This window comes from Mustelus asterias, chromosome 7, assembly GCF_964213995.1.
Source record: "Mustelus asterias chromosome 7, sMusAst1.hap1.1, whole genome shotgun sequence".
NCBI classification, from domain to species: Eukaryota; Metazoa; Chordata; class Chondrichthyes; order Carcharhiniformes; family Triakidae; genus Mustelus; species Mustelus asterias.
This window is the reverse complement of record NC_135807.1, coordinates 100,306,583-100,332,754: the sequence shown is the minus strand read 5'-3', so window position 1 is coordinate 100,332,754 and position 26,172 is coordinate 100,306,583. Positions and strand designations below refer to the sequence as shown.

At 41.9% G+C, this 26,172-nt stretch overlaps 1 protein-coding gene across 9 annotated transcripts in view; it reads left to right on the top strand.

Annotated features, from left to right (window-relative positions):
- clasp2 (cytoplasmic linker associated protein 2) overlaps positions 1 to 26,172 on the top strand; it is a 463,341-nt gene that overhangs the window by 366,048 nt on the left and 71,121 nt on the right. For all 9 annotated transcript variants that reach the window (XM_078216563.1, XM_078216560.1, XM_078216559.1 and 6 more), the window contains 3 exons: positions 10,073 to 10,216; positions 15,539 to 15,648; positions 23,837 to 23,993. In XM_078216563.1, the coding sequence (XP_078072689.1) occupies positions 10,073 to 10,216; positions 15,539 to 15,648; positions 23,837 to 23,993 (411 nt within the window). The remainder of the gene's footprint in view (positions 1 to 10,072; positions 10,217 to 15,538; positions 15,649 to 23,836; positions 23,994 to 26,172) is intronic.

The following is a 26,172-nucleotide window of genomic DNA, read 5'->3' as shown; positions in this document are numbered from 1 at the left end:
CACTGCTGCCTCACAGCGCCAATGACCCGGGCTCGATTCGCAGCTTGGATCACTGTCTGTGTGGAGTTTGCACGTTCTCCCTGTGTCTGTGTGGGTTTTCTCCAGATGCTCCAGTTTCCCCTCTCAGTCCAAAAGCCGTGCTGGTTAGGTGCATTGGCCATGCTAAATTCTCCCTCAGTGTACCCGAACATAGAAATCATAGAAACCCTACAGTACAGAAAGAGGCCATTCGGCCCATCGAGTCTGCACCGACCACAATCCCACCCAGGCCCTACCCCTATATCCCTACATATTTTACCCACTAATCCCTCTAATCTATGCATCCCAGGACACTAAGGGGCAATTTTAGCATAGCCAATCAACGTAACCCGCGCATCTTTGGAACAGGTGCTGGAGTGTGGCGACTAGGGGATTTTCACAGTAACTTCATTGCAGTATTAATGTAAGCCTGCTTGTGACTAATTGATAAACTTTAATTTGCATACAAACAATTCCATCTGCTCTACAGAGTCTCTAGCTTGTGACTTACCACTTTTACATCATGAGGCACATCACCATTTCATTACCATAACTACTACCCTAGTATGCCACACACCCCCAGTATAATATCATTTTAAAAATAATAATCTATTTCTTAAACTACTTAGATTTTGAACTTCTGTAACCTCCTTTATCATATCCAACTCGTACTCTTTCTCCACCCCACCCCCTCAAGTCACTGTTATGAAGGATTCAATCTCCCTCTTGTGTTCTCAGCTCTTGTCTTTTCACTGGAAGACAAGATCAGCAAAGTGGGACAGGCAGCTTTCCAGGATTGCAGGTAATTGGATGTGGTCTCCATGACGGTTCCACTGTCAGGATCATGGAACCTTTTCAAAGCAAGACTGATCAAGACAGAAGACTGCAAGAGATTGAGAATTGTACTCTTATCAAACAGGAAAAGGATAGACTAGCATTCGCTAAGGAATTTTCTGCTCCCTTTTAGCACATTGAAGAAAAGCCTGAGAAGATGAAATATCACTATCTTCCATTCCAACTAAAAGTTGCACAGCTGCATTGTTCACTGCTGCATTCAGGACAAAAAGGCACTCGACATCTGAGATTTGATAAAATCAGCATGACAAGAACAACAGCAAAATTCTTTGAGACATTGCAGGAAACTAAGGAAAAATAACTTCCCAACAACATTTCGGCAACTACTTTCAATTTCTGTAGGTAATGGTCATATTGCCACACTTGGGGAGAGTGAGTGGGTACGAGTGAGAGCGGGCAGGCTAGGGAGATGAGAGTGGGTGGGCCGAGGTAGACATGAAAGTATGTGTCCAATATGAGTTGCCAGCATTTCTAGCAGTTCACTTCCCATTTGGACCAAAGGAGCAGCAACACTCTTCCATTAAAAATGACAGAAGCTAAAAGCCAGTACGTGTTTTAATAAGAGAACAATTTAATTAAAGTAATCTGATGTAAAAAAAATAGAGAAGACTTCTATAAATTAGGGTTTTATATGCTTGTGCATATTGCGCAAAAATAATTTTTGTTGTGGTTTGGCTCTTCAATGTAATAAATATGTTTGTTAATTATTCTTTGGAGGTGAAAAAGGTTCCATGGCTAGAAATGTTTGGGAAATCCTATTATAGATGATGAACAGTAAGAAGTCTCACAACACCAGGTTAAAATCCAACAGGTTTATTTGGTAGCACAAGCCACAAGCTTTCAGACCACTGCTCCTTCATCAGTTGAGTGGGAGTTCTGTTCACAAACAGGGCATATAAAGAGACAAAATCAATTTACAAAATAATGGTTGGAATGCGAGTCTTTACAGGTAATCAAGACTTAAAGGTACAGACAATGTGAGTGGAGAGAGGGTTAAGCACAGATTAAAGAGATGTGTATTGTCTCCAGCCAGGATAGTTGGTGAGATTTTACAAGCCCAGGCAAGTCGTGGGGGTTACAGATAGTGTGACATGAACCCAAGATCCCGGTTGAGGCCGTCCTCGTGTGCGGAACTTGGCTATCAGTTTCTGTTCCGCAATTCTGGGTTGTCGTGTGTCGTGAAGGCCGCCTTGGAGAAAGCTTACCCGAAGATCAGAGGCTGAATGCCTGTGACTGCTGAAGTGTTCCTCAACAGGAAAAGAACACTCTTGCCTGGTGATTGTCGAGCAGTGTTCAGTCATCCATTGTCATAGCGTCTGCATGGCTTCCTCAATGTACCATGCCTCAGGACATCCTTTCCTGCAGCGTATCAGGTAGACAATGTTGGCTGAGTTGCAAGAGTATGTACCGTGTACCTGGTGGATGGTGTTCTCACGTGAGATGATGGCATCCGTGTTGATGATCCGGCACATCTTACAGAGGTTGCTGTGGCAGGGTTATGTGGTGTCGTGGTCACTATTCTCCTGGAGGCTGGGTAGTTTGCTGCGGACAATGGTCTGTTTGAGGTTTTGCGGTTGTTTGAAGGCAAGATGTGGGGATGGCCTTGACGAGATGTTCGTCTTCATCAATGACATGTTGAAGGCTCTGGAGAAGATGTTGTAGCTTCTCCGCTCCGGGGAAGCACTGGACAACGAAGGGTACTCAGTCCGCCGTGTCCCGTGTTTGTCTTCTGAGGAGGTTGGTGCGGTTTTTCGCTGTGGCACGTCGGAACTGTTAATCGATGAGTCAAGCGCCATATCCTATTCTTATGAGGGCATCTTTCAATGTATGAAGGTGTCTGTTGCGATCCTCCTCATCCGAGGAGATCCTGTATATACGGAGGGTTTGTCTGTAGGGGATGGCTTCTTTAATGTGTTTAGGGTGGAAGCTGGAGAATTGGAGCATCGTGAGGTTATCCGTGGGCTTGCGGTACAGTGAAGTGCTGAGGTGACTGTCCTTGATGGAGATGCGTGTGTCCAAGAATGCAACCGATTCCCAGAGAGTAGTCCATGGTGAGTCTGATGGTGGGATGGAACTTGTTGATGTCATCAATGCGGTCAATGCCAGATTCATCAGCCGCACTCACAAGGCAGCCCTGAACATCACCCAAGCACAACGCAACGCAATCCGCACTCTCAAGATCAACCGCAACATTGTCATCAAACCAGCAGACAAAGGAGGGGCCACCGTCATACTGAACAAAACAGATTACTGCAAAGAAGTGTGCCGACAACTGAACAACGAGGAACACTACAGACAGTTACACGCAGATCCAACCAAAGAAGACACCCGTCAACTCAACAGACTGATCAAGACCTTTGATCCGGACCTTCAGAGCACCCTCTGTGCTCTCATCCCATGTATTCCCCGCATTGGAGATCTCTACTGCCTCCCGAAGATACACAAATCCAACACCCTCGGCCGTCCCATCGTATCAGGCAATGGGACCCTATGCGAGAACCTCTCCGGCTACATTGAGGGCATCTTGACACCGATTGTACAAAGAACCCCCAGCTTTTGTCACGACACTACGACTTCCTACAGAAACTCAGCACACATGGAGCAGTTGAACCAGGAGCACTCCTCGACACAATGGAGATCTCGGCACTCTACACCAGCATCCCCCACGATGATGGCATTGCTGCAACTGCCTCAGTACTCAATGCCGACAACTGCCAATCTCCAGATGCAATTTTACAACTCATCCGCTTCATCCTGGACCACAATGTCTTCACCTTCAACAACCAGTTCTTCATCCAGACACACGGAACAGCCATGGAGACCAAATTCGCACCTCAATATGCCAACATCTTCATGCACAGGTTCGAACAAGACTTCTTCACCGCACAGGACCTTCAACCGATGCTATACACTAGATACATCAATGACATTTTCTTCCTTTGGACTCATGGTGAACAATCACTGAAACAACTATATGATGACATCAACAAGTTCCATCCCACTATCAGACTCACCATGGACTACTCTCCAGAATCGGTTGCATTCTTGGACACACGCATCTCTATTAAGGACGGTCACCTCAGCACCTCACTATACCGCAAGCCCACAGATAACCTCACGATGCTCCACTTCTCCAGCTTACACCCTAAACACATTAAAGAAGCCATCCCCTACGGACAAGCCCTCCGTATACACAGGATCTGCTCAGATGAGGAGGATCGCAACAGACACCTCCAGACGTGGAAAGATGCCCTCATAAGAACAGGATATGGTGCTCGACTCATCGATCGACAGTTCCGACGCGCCACAGCGGAAAACCGCACCAACCTTCTCAAGACAAACACGGGACACAGCGGACAGAGTACCCTTCGTCGTCCAGTACTTCCCCGGAGCGGAGAAGCTACGACATTATCTCCGGAGCCTTCAGCATGTCATCGATGAAGACGAACATTTCGCCAAGGCCATCCCCACATCCCCACTTCTTGCCTTCAAACAACCGCACAACCTCAAAGAGACCATTGCCCACAGCAAACTACCCAGCCTTCAGGAGAATAGTGACCACGACACCACACAACCCTGCCACAGCAACCTCTGCAAGATCATCGACATGGATGCCATCATCTCACGTGAGAACACCATCCACCAGGTACACGGAACATACTCTTGCAACTCGGCCAACGTTGTCTACCTGATACGCTGCAGGAAAGGATGTCCCGAGGCATGGTACATTGAGGAGGCCATGCAGACGATACGACAATGGATGAATGAACACCACTCAACAATCACCAGGCAGGAGTGTTCCCTTCCTGTTGGGGAACACTTCAGCGGTCACGGGCATTTGGCCTCCAATCTTCAGGTAAGCGTACTCCAAGGCGGCCTTCACGACAGACAACAGCGCAGAATCGCTGAGCAGAGACTGATAGCCGAGTTCCGCATACGAGGACGGCCTCAAACGGGATCTTGGGTTCATGTCACGCTATCTGTAACCCCCACAACTTGTCCGGGCTTGTAAAATCTCACTAGCTGTCCTGGCTAGAGACAGTACACATCTCTTTAACCTGTGCTTAACGCTCTCCCCACTCACATTGTCTGTACCTTTAAGACTTGATTACCTGTAAAGACTCGCATTCCAACCATTATTTTGTAAATTGAGTTTGTGTCTTTATATGCCCTGTTTGTGAACAGAATTCCCACTCACCTGAAGAAGGGGCTTAAGGCTCCGAAAGCTTGTGTGGCTTTTGCTACCAAATAAACCTGTTGGACTTTAACCTCGTGTTGTTAAACTTCTTACTGTGAACAGAACTCCCAGTCACCTGATGAAGGAGCAGCGCTCTGAAAGCTTATGGCTTGTGCCACTAAATAAACCTGTTGGACTTTAACCTGATGTTGTGAGACTTCTTACTGTGCTTACCCCAGTCCAACGCTGGCATCTCCACATCATAGACGATGAAGTCACAGGTTTTGGAGCTGCAGTTAAAGGAATCTCAATGAATTGCTGCAGTGCATATTGTCGATGGTACCACGTGCCATTGTGAAGAAAGTGAATGCTTATGGTGATGTATGGTGATCCAATCAAGCAGGTTGTTTTCTCCTGGATGGTATTGAACTTTTGGGATCATGCTAAAGCTCTATTTATCCAGGCATGTGGGGAGCATTCCATCATAATCTGATTTGTGCCTTTGGATGGTGAATAGACTTTGGGGAGTTGGCAAGTGCTCACTGCAGAATTCTCAACCTCTGACCTCTTTTAGCCACTGTTTATGTGGCTGGTCTAATGCAGTTTCTGGTCAATGATAGCCTCCAGAGTGTTAATGAAGGGGTTTCATCAATGTTAATGCTGTCAAATGCGAAAAGGGAGATGGTTGTATTCTGTTATTGGAGTTGGTCATTGCACTTATGGCCTCTAATTGCCACAGCCCATGCCTGGGCATTGTGTCTTGCTGCACCTGGGCATTATTTGAGGAGTCACAAATGGAGCTGAAATACTGTACAATGATCAGCAGACATCCCCCTTCTGATATTATGATGGAGGGAAGGTCATTGATGAGGCTGCTGAAGATGTTTGGGCTGAGATCACTGCCTTGAAGAACTTGTACAGCAATGTCCTGGGACTGTGATGGTTGGTTTGCAACGACCACTATCTTCCTTTGTTCTAGGTATGACTCCAACCACCCATCGATTCTCATCAACTTTAATTTTGGTACAGCTCCTTGATGACGCACCCATTTTAAATGCTGCCCTGACGTCAAAGGTCTCACTTCACTTCTGGAATTTGGCTCTTTTTGTCCATTATCACACCAAGGATGTAATGAGGCCTGGAGTCGGATGATCCTGATAGAACCCAAGCTGAGCATTGGTGAACAGGTTTTGCTATTTGATGGGTTCCAAGGGCAACAATTGTCATCACTTCATTGAAGATTGATAGATGTCGACAAGATTATGAGTGGCATGGACAGAGTAGATAGTCAGAAGCTTTTTCCCAGGGTGGAAGAGTCAATTACTCAGAGGCATAGGTTAAAGGTGCGAGGGGCAAGACATAAAGCAGATGTACGAGACAAGTTTTTTACACAGAGAGTGGTGGGTGTCTAGAAATCGCTGCCGGGAAGGTAGTGGAAGCAGATACGATAGTGATTTTTAAGGGGCATCGGGACAAATACATGAATAGGATGGGAATAGAGGGATATGGTCCCCCGGAAGGTAGGGGGTTTTGGTTCACACAGCAGCATGGTCGGTGCAGGCTTGGAGGGCCGAAGAACCTGTGCCTATGCTGTAATTTTCTTTGTTCTTTGGAATGGTAATTGGACAGATTGGATTTGTCCTTTTTTTTTTAAGGACAAGGCATAACTGTACATTATCAGGTAGCTACCATTGTTGTCGCTGTACTTGTATAGTTTGGGTTGGGGATACAGGTTGGGGAGGTCTGAAATGCTGAGCTGCACAATCATTGAGGATACAGATGTTCATGGAGACACATCCTCTCGTTAGTTGTCTAATTGTCCACCACCATCCTGAACTGGATGTGGCAGGATTCCAAAGATTTTATCTGTAGTTGTAAGTAGGCTAGACCAGGTAATAATGGCAGATTTCCTTCTGTAAAGGACATTAGTGGTGGAACAGTGGTTAGCACTGCTACCTCACAGTGCCAATGACCTGGATTCAATTCCTGCTTTGGGTGACTGTATGGAGTTTGCATGATCTCCCTGTGCCTGCATGGATTTCCTGCAGGTGCTTTGGATTTCCCCCACAGTCCGAAGATGTGCAGGTTAGGTTGATTGGCCATACTAAATTGCCCCTTAGTGTCCCAAGGTGTGAAGGTTAGGGGAATTAGTGGGGTAAATGTAGGGGCCTGAAAAAAAGGATAAATGAAAGAAAAATGAAAAGAGTGTGTTTTCTTGAAATATGGGTAAATTTAATGAAAAAGACATTTCCCATTGTTCTTTGTTTTCTTGTGAGTTTCAATATCCTGTTTACTGGGCCAAATACCGTGAACAGATACTGTTTGTTTGAGTGATAAGCCAATCCGTTTTCTAGAGAGCTGCACTTTAAGCCAATCAGATTACTTAGGGGGAGGGAAAAAGAAAAATGGCGGGAGGCAGAGGAAGCTGCAGTGGGGAGACACACGTGGGGAAGAGGAAGCTGCAGTGGGGAGACACACGTGGGGAAGAGGAAGCTGCAGTGGGGAGACACACGTGGGGAAGAGGAGCTGTTTCCATGCGGTAAAAACCCAGTTTTAACCTCGAGGCAAATAATATTTGTAGACTAACATACTTCACAGTATGGGCACAAATATTACTGTGCAGTTAAAGCTCGTGTTTGTCGCAGTTTAGTAACTCGTTTTTTCCAGTTTGAAGTGAAAGGCAGCAAGGTTTAGTCCTGTTTGTTATTTTCATTACTGTTGAGAAAAAGTGTAAAGCGCATCGTCTTGTACTCTCAAGCGTGGACGTTTCTGCTAGAAACTGCCGATGAGGGACAGTCAGCTATAAACGCCGGGCGTAGTTTTCACTGAGAAGACGGAGAGAACGAGGATTAGCTGAAGCTAACTTGCTAAGTAGCACTGCCGAGGAGGACAGACTTCTGCGCACTGGACCTGCGTCACTACACGGACAGCTTGCTGCATTTTTCTTTTCCTGCTGCATCATCTTCCCGCTCGCAGACCCTTCTGGACTGTGTGTGTCGTGGTTGCGTGAGTAACTGGAGACTATACTATCAGACACTGAACGGTATCAGCAGTGTGTTGTTGGGGGCGTGTTTTCTTCATATGTGCACCAACGTATGGGCCCCAACGTTTATAAATCCAAACGCTTGGTAATATTTTGAACATTTCTCAGGGTTGAAACTGTTTAATTGAAAAATCTTTAGTTTGGGACTCTTTACCTGTTTTATGAGACGCAACAATGCAAGAAAATAAATTTATTTTTGTTCTTCCTTTTGCATGGTTGTCCTGAACCTTTTATTATAAGGTTTACATACTTACCATTTTAGGAAGCACCACGCTATTATTAATAGGTTATTACTCTAGATTGCAACTGCATACACTAACCCTTTTCATTCACGCCTGTACTGACATTTCTTGGTAAATAGGAAATTTAGCCTAGCTCACCACCAACCGCTAAGAACTCAGGATCCTGTTAATTGAACATTTACATAGTAGCCCCTTATAACATCAAGCACATCCCAGGTACAGCTTCACTTAACTCAGCTGGTCAGAGCATATAGTTGTCAGCAGGGGGTTACATAAATACATAGGGTTATAGGTTTAGGAGGGGAGGGGGAGTTTGGACCTGGGTAAGATGCACAGTCGGAGAGTTGGTGAAGACTTGATGGGCTGAATAGCCTCCTTCTGCAATATAGGGATTCCATGAGTGAATTTTTTTTACACCAGTCTGGTAGTTTCATGGTCACCGTTACTTAGACTAGGTTTTTTTTCCCCGATTTATTAAATAGAACTTATATTCCTTAAGCTCTTTTAAAATTTAAACCTGTGTCTCCAGAGCATTATTCCAGAGTTTAGGATTATTCATCCAGTAAAATTAATAGTATGCTACCATTCCCTTGAAATTGTATAATGTCTTTCATGACCTCGAGGTCCCATGGTGTGTTCATGTCAACAGAGTGCTTTTGAAATGGAGTCACTGATGTAATGTAGACAACATGGCAACCAATTTGCACACGGCAAGGTCCCACAAACAGCAGTGGACTAAAGGACCTGATGATCTTGGTGTAGTTAGGATGTTTGAGGGATAAGTGTTAACCAGAACACCAAGACATCTCCTGGCAACTGAAAGCTCAGCACCACACTTATGGACTGAGTAAAGATGTTCTGCAAAGCAAACGCCCACTCTGCGTTTTGCCATCCCAATTTGGAGGAGACCACATCATGGGCGGCGAATGCAGTATACCAAGTTGAAGCTCAAATAAATCACTCTATAAACGGTCACCTGTGATTTTAAATCTTGCTCGACACCAATTCTGATTTGTCCTCCCTCACACCTTTTCCTGCTTGGCTTAAAGATTATTGCATCTCGAAGCACTCCCGGTTCTGATGGGGGTCATCGGCCTGAAACTTTCACTTTATTTTTCAGATGTTGCCAAAACTGCTGAGTGTATCAGTTTTTTTTGGTTTTTACTTTAAATCAGAAGATAATTTGTTTTCGGTGATGTTTGAACAATGAGCATTGTCTATGTGTAGGGTAATTTGAGAATTTTGTGTTGTATTTTATAGTGCCTTGATAGGGCTTCAGTTCACTGTCATTCAAAAGTTGGCACCTGTGACAGTGCAGCCCTACTTCAATTAAGTGTCAGCCAATAGGGAAAACAGATCGTTGAGAAAATCTTGAGGACCGAGAAATCGTTATAAATTTCCTTTGCCCGTCATTCTAATGTTTACATTTAGGTCAAATTTTAATAGCTCCAACCTAGTGAGTAATAGGTTGTTTACCGAGACACTCCTGCAAATGGCAAATCAAGAGTTATTTACCAGTTGCAATTGGTAAAATGTAGTTCATTGGTTGAAATTGAAAATGGTTGATGATATGGTACCAAAATTTTGACTTCTCATGTCAGTTAAGGACTACTCCTTCAAGTAAAAATATATTTGATTACGTTTTAGTGATAGATATATGTGGCACTGAAGAAACACTCAGCAGATTAAGTATGGTGATGGGTGGAACTAATTTTTCCTCTTGCTCTCCTTTTCTAGGCAGCTCAAGCAGTTTTGATATGCCTCTTTCAACTCAACACTCCAGAGTTCAGCATGCTGCTTGGAGCTCTACCCAAAACATTCCAGGATGGAGCCACCAAACTTCTTCAAACACACCTTCGTAGTTTAGCCAGCGCTACCCAGGTATTTTTTATTGTGATCATTACGGTAATTGTTAATTCTATGAGTTACCGAGCGTTGAACACTGGAGCATCAGGACAGTCATGAACTACAAGAACAAAACTTGAATAAGCTTTGCTCATGCTGTTATCTGACCTGCAACTTTAAGCACACTTCTTTTCAACTGCCTATGTACATACTGGATCGTTTGTTGAACATTGTTTTAATTAAAGCATGCATAGTTCAATCATCTAATTTGAGATAGATAGACTTCTGAATTTATTTTTGACATCAGCATACGCAAAATATGTAACTGTTGCAGGAAATGTACCTTTACTCTACAGTAGTTTGTAGCAAAAGCTGACTTAAGGGCTTTGATTATACATTAAGATGTTCCAGTCACCAGCCAAACAAATTAGTTTTCATTTTTCTTTCAATTATTGATCTTAACATAACCATCTTATAAAATTATGATTTAAGGGCAGCACGGTGGCACAGTGGTTAGCACTGCTGCCTCACAGTGCTAGGGACCAGGGTTAAATTCCAGGTCACTGTCTGTGTGCAGTTTACACGTTCTCCCTGTGTCTATGCGGGTTTCCTCTGGGTGCCCCAGTTTCCTCCCACAGTCCAAAGATATGCGGGTTAGGTTGATTGCCCTTCGTGTCAGGGGGACTAGCAGGGTTAAGGGGATAGAGCCTGGGTGGGATTGTTGTCGGTGTAAGCTCGATGGGCCAATTGGCCGCCTCTTACAGTGCAGGGATTCTATGATTCTACTTCAGGCCAATTTCTTGCAGTACATAGATTTGTGCATCTTTCCAGTTACACTTTGATGGGGAGACCAGCAGTGAATGCCCAAGCATAAAGGCTATATTACTGTGTTTCATAATCCATTTATTTTTGTCTGAGGAAAACTTTAGAAAAGATACAGACTAAGTTATTCATTATAGCATATAGGTATTGTGTCATTACGTAATTCAAATATTACTAAGCTTTCAGCAAGCTCGAATGGAAGCCCAACTTGTTGTTTCAAAACTCAGAAATATTATAAACAGTGAGGAGAATAGTAACAGACTCCAGTAGGACATGAACAGAGACTGGTGAGTTGGGCAGACACGTGGCAGGTGAAATTTAAAATAGAAGTGAGAAATGATTCATTTTTTGTAGGGAGAATGATGAAAGGCAACATAAATTAAATGGTACAATTTTGAAAGGAATGTTGAAACCACGACACCTTGGAAGTTGACATAACTCTTTGCACCAACATTAATATACAGGCAAAAACATAAGGTTTCTTTTATTAACTAGCTGGAGTGAAGAGGGTTCCAAAAATGTGTATTTAGAATCATAGAATGGTACAGCACATAAGAAAACCACTTACCCCATGGCGCCTGTACTGGCTATTTGGGACATCAGTCACTTGGCTGCTCTCCCCACAGCCCTACAAAGTTTTCCCCTTCTAACTGTTTACCCAATCACAGGTGACACATGAAGAGGCCAATTCTTGAAATCAATGAGATCCTTAACTTTATAAGTAGAGGAATCAAGTACAAAAGCAAAGAAGTTATGTTGGACCTTTCTTAAACAATGGCTGGAATATTGAGACCAATTCTGGGCACTAGAGTATAGAAAAGATGTCCATGCTTTATGGAGGATGCAAAAGAAATGAACTAGAATAGTACCAGGAATGAAAGACTTCAGTTAAGTGGAGAGAATAGAAAAAATGGGATTGATCTCCTTGGACGGACTAAGTTAAGGAAGGGTTTGGTTGAAGTGATCAAGATCGTGAAAATCTTTGATAAAAATAAATAAGGAGAAACTTATGCCAGTGTATCATGACTTGGTTGCCAAAAGATAAAGATTTAAGGTGCTAAGCAAAAGAACCAGAGGCATCATGCCTGGCACTTCAGTAGCATGAATGTTACCAAGCTTGGGAATTGTCCAGGTCTTGCTGCATTTGTACATGGACTGCTTCAGTATTTGAAGAGTTGCGAATGATGCTGAATATTTTTCAGTCATCAGTGAATATCCCCACTTCTGATCTTACGATGGAAAGAAATTCATAGTTGGGCCGAGGACACCACATGAAAGAAATCCTGCAGTGATGTCCTGTCACTGAGATGATTGACTCCCAACGACCACAATCATCATCCCTTGTGCTAGGTTTGAATCCAACCAGCGGAGAGGTTGCCCCCCTGTTTCCCATTGACTCCAGTTTTGGTAGGGCTCCTTGATGCCATACTCAGTCAAATGCTGCCTTAATGTCATGGGCAGTCACTCTCACCGCACCTCTGCAGTTCAGCTCTTTGGTCCATGTTCCAAACAAGGCTGTAATGAGGTCAGAAGCTGAGTGACCCTGGTGAAACACAAACTGTGTGTCAGTGAGCAGGTTGTTGCTGAGTAAGTGCCACTTGATAGCACTGATGATGACCCCTTCCATCACTTTACTGATGATCGAGTGTAGACATGGGTGGTAATCGGCCGGGTTGGTTGCCTTTTGTGTACAGGATATACCTGGTCAATCTTCCACTTTGCTTAGTGTTGTAACTGTACTGGAACAGTTTGTCAAGGGGTGCAGCAGGATCTGGAACACAGTGCCTCAGGACTATTGCCGGATTATTGTCAGGACCCAGAGCCTATGCAGTATCCAGTGTCTTCAGCCATTTCTTGATATCACGTGGAATGAAACAAATAGGCTGAAGACCGCATCTGTGATGCTGGGGAGTTCCAGATGAGGATGAGATTGTTGCGAATGTTTCAACCTTATGTTTCGTACTAATGTGCTGGGCTTCTCCAATTTGAGGATGAGGATATCTGTGGAGCCTCCCCCTCCAGTTAGTTGCTTAATTGTCCTACACCATTCACGCATTTATGAATGTTGCAAGATTGCAGAGTTTATATCTGATTCATTGGTTATAGAACCGCCTTAGCTCTGTCTGCTGTTTGGCACATAAGATAGATATCCTGTCTTATAGTTCCACCAAGTTGACGCTCCATTTTTAGATACGCCTAGTGCTGCTCCTGACATGCCCTCCTACACTCTTCATTGAACCAGGACTGATCCCTTCGCTTGATGATAGTGGTAGAATGAGGGATATGCTGGGCTGTGAGGTTACAGATTGTGGTTGAGTACAATTCTGCTACTTCTGATGGCACACACCGCCTCATGAATGTGCAGTCTTAAGTTGCTGAATCTCTTCGAAATCTATCCCATTTAGCATAGTGATGGTATCACACAACATGATGGAGGGTATCCTTAGTGTGAAGATGGGACTTCAACTCCACAAACACTGTGTGGTAGTCACTCCTGCCAATACTCTCGTGGGCAGATTCTGAGAGTATGAATGTCAGCTTTTAGTCGGACTAGTCTGTGAGGCGGATCTCCCAATTTTGGTACATCATCTGGTGTTAGCATGGAGGACTTTGCAGGATCAACTGGGATAGATGTGTCTTTGTTGGACAACTGCAGTGGCTGACAGTTCTGCACTCCTGCCTTCTGGGTCCCCTTACCTGCCTTAGCTGAAGTCACACCTTCTTGTCACCGACCACTTCCCAAACCAGAAGATTCTATCGCAAGTAGTGTGACCACTTCCTTGAAATAAAGCTTTCAGGTAACACTCACCCTCCCTGATGTGTCAAAAGTGTGACATATATATTGTGGCTACTAAAGCAGGTCAGATGCTTGATATACTGCAGTGACTCACCCTCTGATCCCCAAAGCCTTTCCACCATCTACAAAGCGCAAATTAAAATGTGATGAAATATTCCCAACTTGCTTGGATGAGTGCACCACAAACAACATCCAAAGCTCAATGCTATCCGGCACAAAGCAAATTGACTGATCAGTGCCCCATCCACCGACTTAAGCATTTACTCGCTCCATCACCAATGCACCTTGACTGCAGTATGCACCATCTACAAGATCCACTGCATCAACTTAGCAAGGCATCTTCAACAGCACCACCCAAACTTGCAGTCTCTTCCACCTGGAAGGGCAAGACAACAGATGTGTGGGAACACCATCGCCTCCAAGTTTCCCTTCAGGTTGCATGCCCTGTTGACTTGAAAATATATCACTGTTCCTTCATCGTCACTGAGACCTCACTTGCTAACAGCACTATGAAGTTTCTTCATCACATGGTCTGCAGCAGTTCAAAAGGTGATGCCACCACCTTCTAAAGGGCAGTTAGGATTGGACAAAAGATGTTGACCTTGCTAGTGATACCCACACCCTGTGAATTAATTAAAATTAATAAATAATTAAAATAGAAGCCAAGAATATTAAATGCCCATTCCTTCTCTTGTTTGAACCAGGTCTTTGTTATTGCTGCTGTCATAATCCCATGTGGCTGCTTGTGCCTGCAGCTCAGGATCCTTAGTGACTGCACTCCATACATTTATATGTGCACTCCAAATCCATCTCCGTGTACCTTGCATTTACACTCTTTGATCCTTCCTATTTCTGAACTTGTCCTTATTCTAATGCTGTATGTTTCTCGCAGTCTTTTGTGCACATTGTGTCTTCTCTCTCATGCTTTATCCTGGTACTCCACCCCCTGCCAAATTAATTTAAACTCTCCCAAACCCCTGCCCTCTTGTTGCGCAACACACCCAATTTGTACAGGTCCTCTGAAATTCTCCCTGCTACATCAACACTAGACTTTTATGGCTGAGAGGTTGCAGTTAAAGAAGAAAGACTTGAAAGTTTCACTGAAACAGAGAAGGTTAAAAGGTGATGTGATAGATATCTCAAGAATTCGTAAGGATTCAATAGTTTTCACTGATTGGTGAGGTGATAATTCAGCAGCATCTAAAATAAGTCACAGGAAGTGAGATTAGCCTAAAATGCCTTTACAGGCAAGTACCTGATGAAGTCATAAATATTTTTAAAGTAGGAATTAGAAAGATGCATTGGAATATTGGAGAAGGAGAAAGATAATTAGATTAGACTAGTTTTCCTAATAAAGAGATGTGATAGGCTGAAAGGTCTCTCTGTGTTGTTAAGTTTTACAGCAGGAACCACACATCCTCATGCCATACACATGAGCTGCTGTCAATTAATTTTAATTATAATCTTGAACATAGTGTTTTTGGCTAAAGTATAATGGCATTTTATAGGGCAGTGAGATGCATGTATTGTGGTATTTGATATGATAATGTTGGAAATAACCAAATGATGGCCTGTTGGTCATCTGTCTGTGACTACTAAACTGTGCAAGATCATGAACTATAAAAACATATATTTTTTCAAGATGTTTACCTAATCATTTTTATTAGTTTTTGCTTTAGATAAAATTAGGGAATTGCTTTGCTAAATGTTAATTGCATTTAACTTTTCTTTTAATAAAGCAAGGATCTGGCAACAGTTCTATAACACGAAGCACACCACGTTCCCCTGCAGGTTGGACCAGTCCCCTCACTTCACCAACCAACACAACTCAGAATACTCTACCACCAAGGTAATGTGAATATAAGAGGCAAGTCACTGTTAGTTATTGTTAAATAAACCTGCAGAGTCGCATTTAAGCATAATTTCAAACATTTTTTGCAGTGCTTAGCCATTGATATCGGTAGATGTAATTGGAAGCATCAATTAACATATCATATGTGTATTGAAACTCTCATTAGTAACCCACATGAATTTGTGCAATTTAAGAATTACCTAAATACCTCGGTGTCATTTTGTTTTATAACATTCCTTGAAGCACCTTGGGACATTTTATTACATGAAAGGCATTATATAGATGACGAGTTGTTATTGTTGAAAATCTTAATGAAGGATGTAGGAGACCTGAACCTCTGACAATGGCAGACTTGATAGTGAAGTGAGCTGACTTTAGGAGTGGCAAAGCCCATTGCTTCACCTTGGACATTAGAAATATTTCGAGCATTCAAGATGGGAATTGCATCCTTCATATTACTATGGAGCATGCATGGATAGAATTTCACATTTAACTATAACAATTAAGGTTAAAAATTGCCCCTTAGAGTCCTGAGATGCGTAGGTTAGAGGGATTAGCGGGTAAATATGTGGGGGTAGGGCCTGGGTGGGATTGTGGTCGGTGCAGACTCGATGGGCCGAATGGCCTCTTTCTGCACTGTAGGGTTTCTATGATTCTATGAATTCAAAGGATACTAAAGGTAACTGATCCGGCTATATTTGAATATAACATTCATTCATAAACCTGGTAGACTAACCCTCTTGTTGTTTCTGCATGTGATGAGAATTTGTGACATTGTTCCAGGAGCGAGATTAGAACTGGAAGCAACATTGAAAATGCAGTGCAGAAAAGCAAAACTACCTTTAACTTTATTGAAGATAGTACGAATCTCTGATTAGGGGGTAGATTAGAAACTTGGAATTTTAAGTTTTTTCCTCCAAGTTTACTGTTACAATTTGGGATCTCTCCCAACACTTCTAACTGATATTCACAATCAAAAGGCAATTTCCACAGCAGACTAAGTGTTATGATCCAACAATGAGAGCGATAACTTTCAAAATGATATTTGAATTCCTTTTGCCAAATTCAAATAATCACCGAACAAGATTTCAAGTTAAAACACTTTCTGAAACAAAGACATTAAAAACAACATCAACTCATGGAATCATAGAAACCCTACAGTGCAGAAAGAGGCCATTCGGCCCATCGAGTCTGCACCAACCACAAGCCCACCCAGGCCCTATCCCCATAACCCTACATTTTTACCCACTAATCCCTCTAACCTATGCATCCTGGGACACTAAGGGGCAATTTAGCATGGCCAATCAACCTAACCCGCACAGCTTTGGATTGTGGGAGGAAACCGGAGCACCGGAGGAAACCCTTGCAGACACAGGGAGAATGTGCAAACTCCACATAGACAGTGACTCAAGCCAGGAATCGAACCCAGGTCCCTGGAGCTGTGAAGCAGCAGTGCTAACCACTTTGCTATTGTGCTGCCTTTACAAACATTTGGAATGTATGCTTGACCTTGTAACTAAACATTAAGATAAAAGCAAAATACTGCAGATGCTGGAATCTGAAGCAGAAAATACTGGAAAATTTCAGCAGGTCTGACAGCATCTGTGGAGAGAGAATAGAGCCAACGTTTCAAGTCTGATGACCCTTCATCAGAGCTCTAACGAAGGGTCATCCAGACTCGAAACGTTGGCTCTATTGTATCTCCACAGATGCTGTCAGACCTGCTGAGATTTTCCAGCATTTTCTGTTTTTGTATCAACTAAACATTATTTAGTAGGCAACTAATACTGTAAAGTACAGAAAAGATAGATCTTATTCATGCTTTAACACAACCGATAACCCCACGTTATACCTCATACAGATAAATCACAACACACTCTCCACAGAATTAAAATCTTTGTAGGTAACAATTCACCACCACTCCCAGCTTCCAATGCGTTCACATTCTCCGCTTCGCCGAGTCGACGAACAAAGAAAGTACAGCAAAGGAACAGGCCCTTCAGCCCTCCAAGCCTGTGCTGATCATGATGCCCTAACTAAAAACAAACCTTCTGCCCTTACTCGGTCCGTATCCCTCTATTTCCTCCCTATTCATGTATCCATCCAGATGCCACTTAATTGTTGCTAATGTGCCTGTTTCCACCACATCCTCTGGCAGCACATTCCAGGCACCTACCACTGTCTGCATTAAAACTTCCCCCGCACATCTCCCTTAAACTTTCCATCCCCCACCTTGAACCTGTGCTCCAGTCATTATGAACAGTGAGTTTTGATCTTCAGAGAATTCCCAAACTGAATTCCCAAACTGAGAATTCCCAAACTCCCAGCAATAAGTCAATTATGTGATTTTTGCTTTCCTCCTGGCATCTCCAGAGCAAATCAAGAGTCTTTAGATTGCCATGGGATGTGTTTCTTTGATCACAGACCATCCTTCTGTGACATTCTGTCTGAAAGCTCACTGGGGACCTGTAACTGCCTTCTCTCTGCTAACCATACCAACTGCAGTCTTTTATCTCGGAGAGATCTCTCTCTTTCAGTCCATAAAAGTTCAAGAGACCAAGGCCAGGATTTGCTGGCCCTCCCCTGCAGCATGTTTCCTGGCGGCAGAGACAGCTCGCCTTTAGCCGTTAACAGGATCTTCTGGTCCCGGCAAAGTCAATGGCCATTTGTGTTGCTTGCTGGCTGCACCACCAGGAGAACCCGCTGCAAGGGCTTCGCTGTCAGTGGGACCAGAAAATCCTACCTTAAAAGTCTGTCCACAGTCAGCTCCTTACTTTGTTTTCAGGAGTGAACATTTTGTAACCTGCTCCCAGTAAGTTTCACCATGGACTCCTTGGCCCTGTGATAACCAAGTCACCCAGGCTTTCTATCAGGTAGAATTAAAAGCAGATCACATGACTCTCCCTCATCATTCCTCCAGTTCCAAAACATAGTCATCTTATAAAACCTCACATTGATAGCCTTGGACTTTTGAACCCAGAATTGCGCATGCAGCCTTAATGTGAGTGGGTGTGCCACAAAGCTAACTATTAACACATCCATAATCATGTTGAATATGCATCGCATTCTTCTGTCTGAAAGGTTTGTTTTTAAAATCAATATTTGCAACAACTTGGCTTCACTTTAGTTATTAAAAAATCTTTGTTTTCCTTGATTTTAGTTACAAATTTTTTTCATGCGCTCTTTGACTTTCTGAAGTTCCTTTTTACCTCATTTCAGCCCTAACTTTTTTTCTGCTCCACTAGGTTTTCTAAAGTATAAAGCCCTTGGTATCTGCCATTAGTTTTCCATTTTTTCTTTATCCGCTCCTTTAAAACCCTTAACATCTAGGAGGCTCAGTATATGTTAACCTTTTTTTCTTTAAGAGAAGATAGGCTGGAATTTTCCAGCTCTATCGCGGCAGGACCTGCCGCAGGAGATTCAATGGCCCAGTCAAAAGTCCATTGACTCTCTGAGGGGCAGGATGATCCCAGTGGCAGGCAAGGCCAGAAAATTCTACTCGTACACTATCCCTTCTTTGAATGCCTCCCAATGACCTTGCAAAGTTTACCTTCGAATAGCTGTTTCAAGTCCACTTCAAGTAAAGCACATCTCAGCTTTTTGCTCAATTGAGACACCTGCTTCTGGTCTACATTTGTCCTTTTCCATAAATCTAACTGAAACTCTTCCACCTAAATGCTCCCCACCTGATGATCCCTTCCACCCAAATTCATTCCTTAAAACTAAGTCCAGACTCTCTCGTTGGACTTGCTCTATACTGGTTTAAAAAGTTCTGAGTGCATTTGAAGAATTCTGCTCCTTCTGTGCCTTTCACACTGATTCTCTCCCTATTAATATTAGGATGGTTGAAATCCCCATTATTTACTGTCTTTTTGAAGTGCCTCACTTTCAGAAAAACCCTATTTTTGTCCACAGGAAAAGAAAAAGACTGCAAAATGCGGGCAAGCAAAACCTTTGGTCATTTGTATAAAGTTCTGTCATCCAACTATCCAGCTCTCTCTCATTATTTGTTCTCTGAATGGGACGTAACTGGCAAGGCGAGCATTTATTGCTGATCATTACATGTCCCTGGAAAGAATGAAAGAATTTAAAAACAGAATTTGCATTAATATAAGGCTTTTCATGACCACCAGCCATCTCATAGGGCTTGACAGTGTCATAATTGTTGCGATATAGTGAGTTGTGTTAGAACTGGGTGAGTTTTTTTTCCATATCAGAGGGCACTTAAGGATCCACCATGTTGATGTGGGACTAGTCACGTTTAGACAGACCATTTGAAGTGGCAGGTTTCCTTCTTTGAAGGACATTAGTAAACCAGTTGAGTTTTTAATAACGGTCACAGCTTCATGGTCACTTTTACTGATACTAGCTTTTTATTTCCATATTTTTAATTGACTTCAAATTCTCAAACTGCCATGATGGGATTTGAACTCTCATGCTCTGATTATTTGTCCAGGCCTCTGGATTATTGGTCCAATAACATAGCCACTACGCTACCGTACTCTTAAAAATTGCCCAACCACCAACTCTCTGTTGAACAAAGCTATGTTTCTTATGAGGAGGTGAGTGAACTATTTTCTTTAGATTAGAAAGAAACAATGTAAAAAAAACTGCATTATATAATGCCTTTTTATGACCTCAGGATGTCCCAAAGTGTTTTATAGCCAATTAAGTACTTGTCCTTAAGTGTGGTCAAATTTGTAATACTAAAACAGCAGACAAACTGTATCAACAAGCTTCAACAAATAGCAGTGTGGGATTAACCAGATAATCTGTTCCATTGATGCTAGTTGAGAGATAAATATTGACCAGGACAATGGAAAAAAAATCCCTGTTTTTCTTTGAAATTGTGTGGTCTTTTATGTCCACCTGAGAGGGCAGGTGAGGCCTTGCCCTGATGTTTCATCTAAAAGATGGCATTTTTTGATAGTGTAATGGTTCCCATTTATGGACTATAAATTTTGTCTCAGGTTACTGGGGTGGGACTAAATTTACCACCTAATTTAGAGGCATCAGTTCTACCAGCTGAGCCATAGCCAACACACCCATGAACAACAATGATTGAGAAAGTAATATATTTTGGCATAAATTGATTGATGTTATTCACTTCATATGTTTGCTTTTCTAAGTTCATTTCTTTGGCCCAGTACTTACAACAGGGAATTAGCATTTTTTTAAAACCAGGAGACTACACACACTGCAGATTAGTCCCTCTTTTTATTGAGTGAACTGATCTCAGTGAGGCAGCAACTCAAACCAAGAATAGCCAGTGTCTCTACATTAAAAGAAGAAAACATGAGGCAGGGTTCCAGCTTCAACTTGCTACGTGTGTTTGCTGCATTGTGCATGCATGGATAACATTTGCAGGTAGGATTGGACTTGACTGTACTGCTGCCACTTCTCTCCTTCATGGGTTTATCATCTAACCTACACCACCTTCTGCAGGTAGCCATGAAGAATGGCTACCTGCAGAAGGTGTGGTTGACCACAGCCACGTTTGGAATTATACTCCAGTCATTGGCTTCAGTGTCTGCTAATGATTGGTAACATCTGCATCTTGAGAACAAACAAAATCATGTTTATACATTTTGTTCTACATATTGTGTTTTACTGCTACTCATCTGTCAAAGGAACATTATGCATGAGTAACTGAAAAATGTCCCTTTCCCATTCAACACATCGTTCCTTTCAACTTCTCTGCACTCCTTCACTGCACTTAGAAAATCACAGTATAATCAGACAAATTTTTCCATTAGGGAAGTTGTGTTTGACAAATTTGAGTCATCCTTTTTGAGGATGCAACTAGCAGGATAGATAAAGCAGAACCAATAGATGTAATATATTTGGATTTTCAAAAGACCTTCAGTAAAGTTCCAGATGGGAGCTGGTGAGCTGATTTGGCTAGATGACTAGCATGTGGTTCAGTTTAACATCAATAGCATGAGTTCCATTTCCATTTCAAGTGAAGTGGGCTTGGGACCTGCCCCTGAGAGTGCAAGGCAATGACAAACCACCACTGACAAAAACTGCCAAGAAAACGGCTCTGGACAAAGCATCATGTAATGAGCCAAAGAATTGCCTTTGTGCACAGTACACATGAAGGAAGGTGCCACACAAATGTTTAACACACACTATTAGCAAGGATAGAGGATGGGTTAACAAACAGAAACCAAAGAGTTAGGGATGCATGAGCCATTTTCAAGTTAGCAGGCTGGGTGTGACTAGTGGAGTGTTGCAAGGATCAGTGCTGGGCCCTACATCTGTTTACAAAAGACCCATCACTACTTACAATCTCTATAAATGCATTGAATGAAAGAACAGAGCGTATTGCAGCCAGATTTGCTGATGAGACAAAGCTAAGTGTGAAAGCAAGTTGCAAGGAGGGCACAAAGGCTGTCAAGGAATTTAGATAGGTTAAGTGAGTGGGCAATATTAAATTTAATGTGGGGAAGTGTGAGATCATTTTGGTCATGAACTGAGGAAATCAGAATATTTTTAAGAAGTACAAACAAAACTTTTAAAAATTTATGTTCAGAACAATTCAGGTGTACTTGTACAAGAAACACAAAGTCAGCATACAGGTATACCTTGCAATTAAGAAGGCAAATTGTATGTCGACCTTTGTTGCAAAGGTACATCAGTATAAGAATAAGGATTGAATAAGGATTTTGATGGGTATAGATAGAGTGAATGCAAGCAGGCTTTTTCCGCTGAGGCTAGGGGAGAAAAAAACCAGAGGGCATGGGTTAAGGGTGAAAGGAGAAAAGTTTAAAGTGAATATTAGGGGGGGCTTCTTCACGCAGAGAGTGGTGGGAGTGTGGAATGAGCTGCCAGATAAAGTGGTAAATGCTTTTAACATTTAAGAAAAACTTGGACGGGTTCATGGATGAGAGGGGTGTGGAGGGATATGGTCCAAGTGCAGGTCAGTGGGACTAGGCAAAAAATGGTTCGGCACAGACAAGAAGGGCCAAAAGGCCTGTTTCTGAGTTGTAATTTTCTATGGTTCTATTGAATGTGGCTTTGTGAAAACCACACCCGGAGTATTGTGCAATTTTAATATTTATTTGGAGGTTGTCCAGCAAAGGTTTACTAGATTGGTTTTTGAGATGAAAGGGTTGTTTTATGATGAGAGACTGAAAAAAATGGGCCTTTACTCACTGGACTTTAGAAGAACGAGAGGTTATTTCAATGAAACATGGAAGATTCGAAAGGGCTTGACAAGGTAGACACTGCCAGGTTGCTTCCCTTGGGAATCTTGAAGGGGGGAATTGATTGTTTAGGCCTGAGAGGAGAAGAAATTGCTTCGTTAAATGGTTGCAGCACAGAAGGAGGCCATTTGACTCATTGTGAGAACTTCACCTAGTGCCACTTTCCTGCCTTTTCTCTAACCTTGCACATTTTTTTCATTTTCAGTTGATTCACTCAGAGGGCTGTGAATCTTTGGAATTCTACATCTTGGAGCAGATCCATCATTGAATATATTTGAGGCTAAGATAAACAGATGCTTGGTCTCTCGGAATTGAGGGATATAGGGAGTGGGCAGGAAAGTGGAGTTGAGGCCAAAGATCAGACGTGATTGTATTGAATGGCAGAACAAGCTTTAGGGGCTGTATGATTTACTCCTGCTCCTGTTAGGTTCTTTTAGAATTCTCCTTAAAATCTACCATTTGTACATTTTGGTCATCTGTTCTAATGTCTCATGAGCTACCCTCCTGCTAATTTCCCTCGCCCTATAATTTCTTTTCCCCTTCATGTACAGTTCAGTTTTGAAAACCACTATTGAATCTGCCTCCACTTCGTGAAGTGTATCTCAGATAAGTAACCACATGCTGCATAAAACATTTACCTTTAAGATTTTTTATCAATCACTTTAAACTTGTGACCTCTAACCTTATGCCATTGGGAATAGTTTCTCCATATCTACTCTTGTCCAGACCCCTCATAATTTTGAACATCTCTATCATATCTACTCTCAACCTTCTTTAATCTATCCATGTAATTAACATCTATGATTCCTGGAAGCATTCTCGTAAATCTCTTCAGCATCATCTCAAAGAGAACCTTAGGGAGGATGCCTTCCTGAATTGCAATGCCCAGTATTCCAGCTGTGGCCAGACCAGTATTTAGTCAACCAAAACCTCTGCAGTAAAACTTTGACAGTTCATACTTTTTGTTCTGTAAATAGTGCATTTAACTATGACGCAGAGAACATGAATTCAGAAGAAATATACTGCTCTCTTCGAGGAATGACTGAAGCAATCCAGAACTTTAGTCTCCTTAGTCAAGAAGAAATGAATGAACCTTTGCGACGGGATGCTGCAAAAGATGAGGATGGGGAACTGGTGAGTACTTTGAGTATTTCTATGAAAGATATTTCAGCTTAGTTGATGCCAATTTGGAAGCCATGAAAAAAATATGTAAAGATTGTTCCTCTCACTCTTTCCCCTTCCCCCTTAAAATGGCTGCAAATATAGTGATTCATTGGGGTATGAGGTCAATTCCTCACCTATTAAATTAGTTGAGCTGGGCCAGTATTTGAAGTCCTTCTGTTGGCATCAGCACTGTTACTGAGGAGCAGAAAAATCATCCAGGAGTTTTCACTCCTGATATCTAACCAGTAGCAAATGTGGACTTCAGGTGAGGATAACATCAGGCTTTGTAATAAAACTTTCTGTAATGAAATAGTCTTGCTTGAATTTTCAGTGCAAAATTTTTTTTTTACCACAAGGATCCCAAAATCTAAAGTTTGGCTTACAAAATAATTATTTTATATATGTACCTTGAATTTTAATGAGTATAGCATGATGTGTGGTTATAAGCCTACTAAGACAATTCTTGATGACCTTTGGTGATTATCACTCATGAAAAATGTGAATTGCAAATCAGCTGTTTCCACTGGCAAGGTATTCAAAGTAAATTTTCTTCAATTAGGAGCTGCTTTTACAACTGCCAAGCAAGCCAGATTTATCCCACAGGCTGGGGATTGACAGTCTCTAAATTAAATCAAAAGAAAGAAGTAATGTGTTCAGATGATATGATGCTAACATCTTTAAAAGTGCATAGTGCCAAGCATTTTAAAGGCTATTATATAATCCAACAATACATACATAAAGCATATAAATTCATATTGGTAATTCTTGTGTTTTATTTTCCTGACTATAACAAGAAATTATAATCAATATGTTTTTCTCTGCATCCAATTGATCTTGGGTTTAAAGACCAATAAAAGGATTCAATGGAGTAGATACATAGTAACTGTTTGATGTAATGGTGGGAATCCAGCACAATTGGGCATAATGTTAAAATTAGAGCTAGATCATTTAAGAGTGAAATCCAGCAGCACTTTTTCAAACAAAGAATTATAAGTATCAAAGTTAATAAATTTAGATATTTCCTGCCTGGTACGCTCTCCCACCATTCCCCACCCTAAAAGGTTGTGGATGCTGGGTCATTGAAATTTTTAAGACTGAGATCAATAGATTTTTATTAATTGAGATCTTGAGCACAGATTAGTTAAATACAACTGAAGTATAGATCAGAAATTATGTGACTAAATGGACTGAATGACCTACTCTTATACCTATGATCTCTTGACAGAGAAACTAAAAACTTCATTATGTTCACTGCCTGTTCCAGTTCTTGAGACTTAATGGATGGTTCAAGTGTTCAACTCCCATCCGTTTGTAGTTTACAGTAGTGTCATGTTAAATTGCTGCCTTGTGTTCCTAGTTAAATTGCTACCTTGTGTTCAATTGCACAAGTGCATAAATCATGTTGGATGGTCAAAGATAGCTAGAACCCAGAAAATGAAGTTGCCACCTTCTCAAACTATGCAACAAAGCACAAGTACATGGATAAGCTTACATTCCCTGTTAAACTGATTCTCCCCCCTCAGAAGATTCATGTACTCAAATAAATTGCTAAATCCCAAGAACATTGAAAGTTACCTAAATGCAGATGCATTCAACTATACCTCTAACCTATCAAATTAAAGATAGCAACAATACATTGTGGAACCAATGAGGGACAAAGCTATTTTAGAACTGGTATTTTTTAATGAGATAGTGTTCATTAGTAATTTCATAGTGAAAGATCCTTTGGTGGGGGGAGAGGGGGATGAGATAGTGAGCATAAAACAATTTTATTCTATATTCATATTTGTGTCCAAAACAAGAATCTTCATAAACGAAGCCAATTGCATAGGAATGAGGGGAACATTGGCTAAAGTTAATTGGGTAAATATACTGAAAGATATTGCACATTTCAAGAAATGATTCAAATTTTTCAACAAAATTATACTCCAATAAAATGCAAGGAAGTTCCATCCATGGCTTACTATGGAAATCAAGGATAGTATTAGATTAAAACAAGAGGCTTGTTATGTTTCAATGAATAGCTTGTTATGTTTCAAAGAAAGTCTGAAGAATGGGAGAGTTTTAGGAACCAGAAAAAAGTCATCAATAAGTTGATAAAAAGAGAAAAGTAGAGTATGTCAAAAAACTAGACAGGAATATAAAAAAA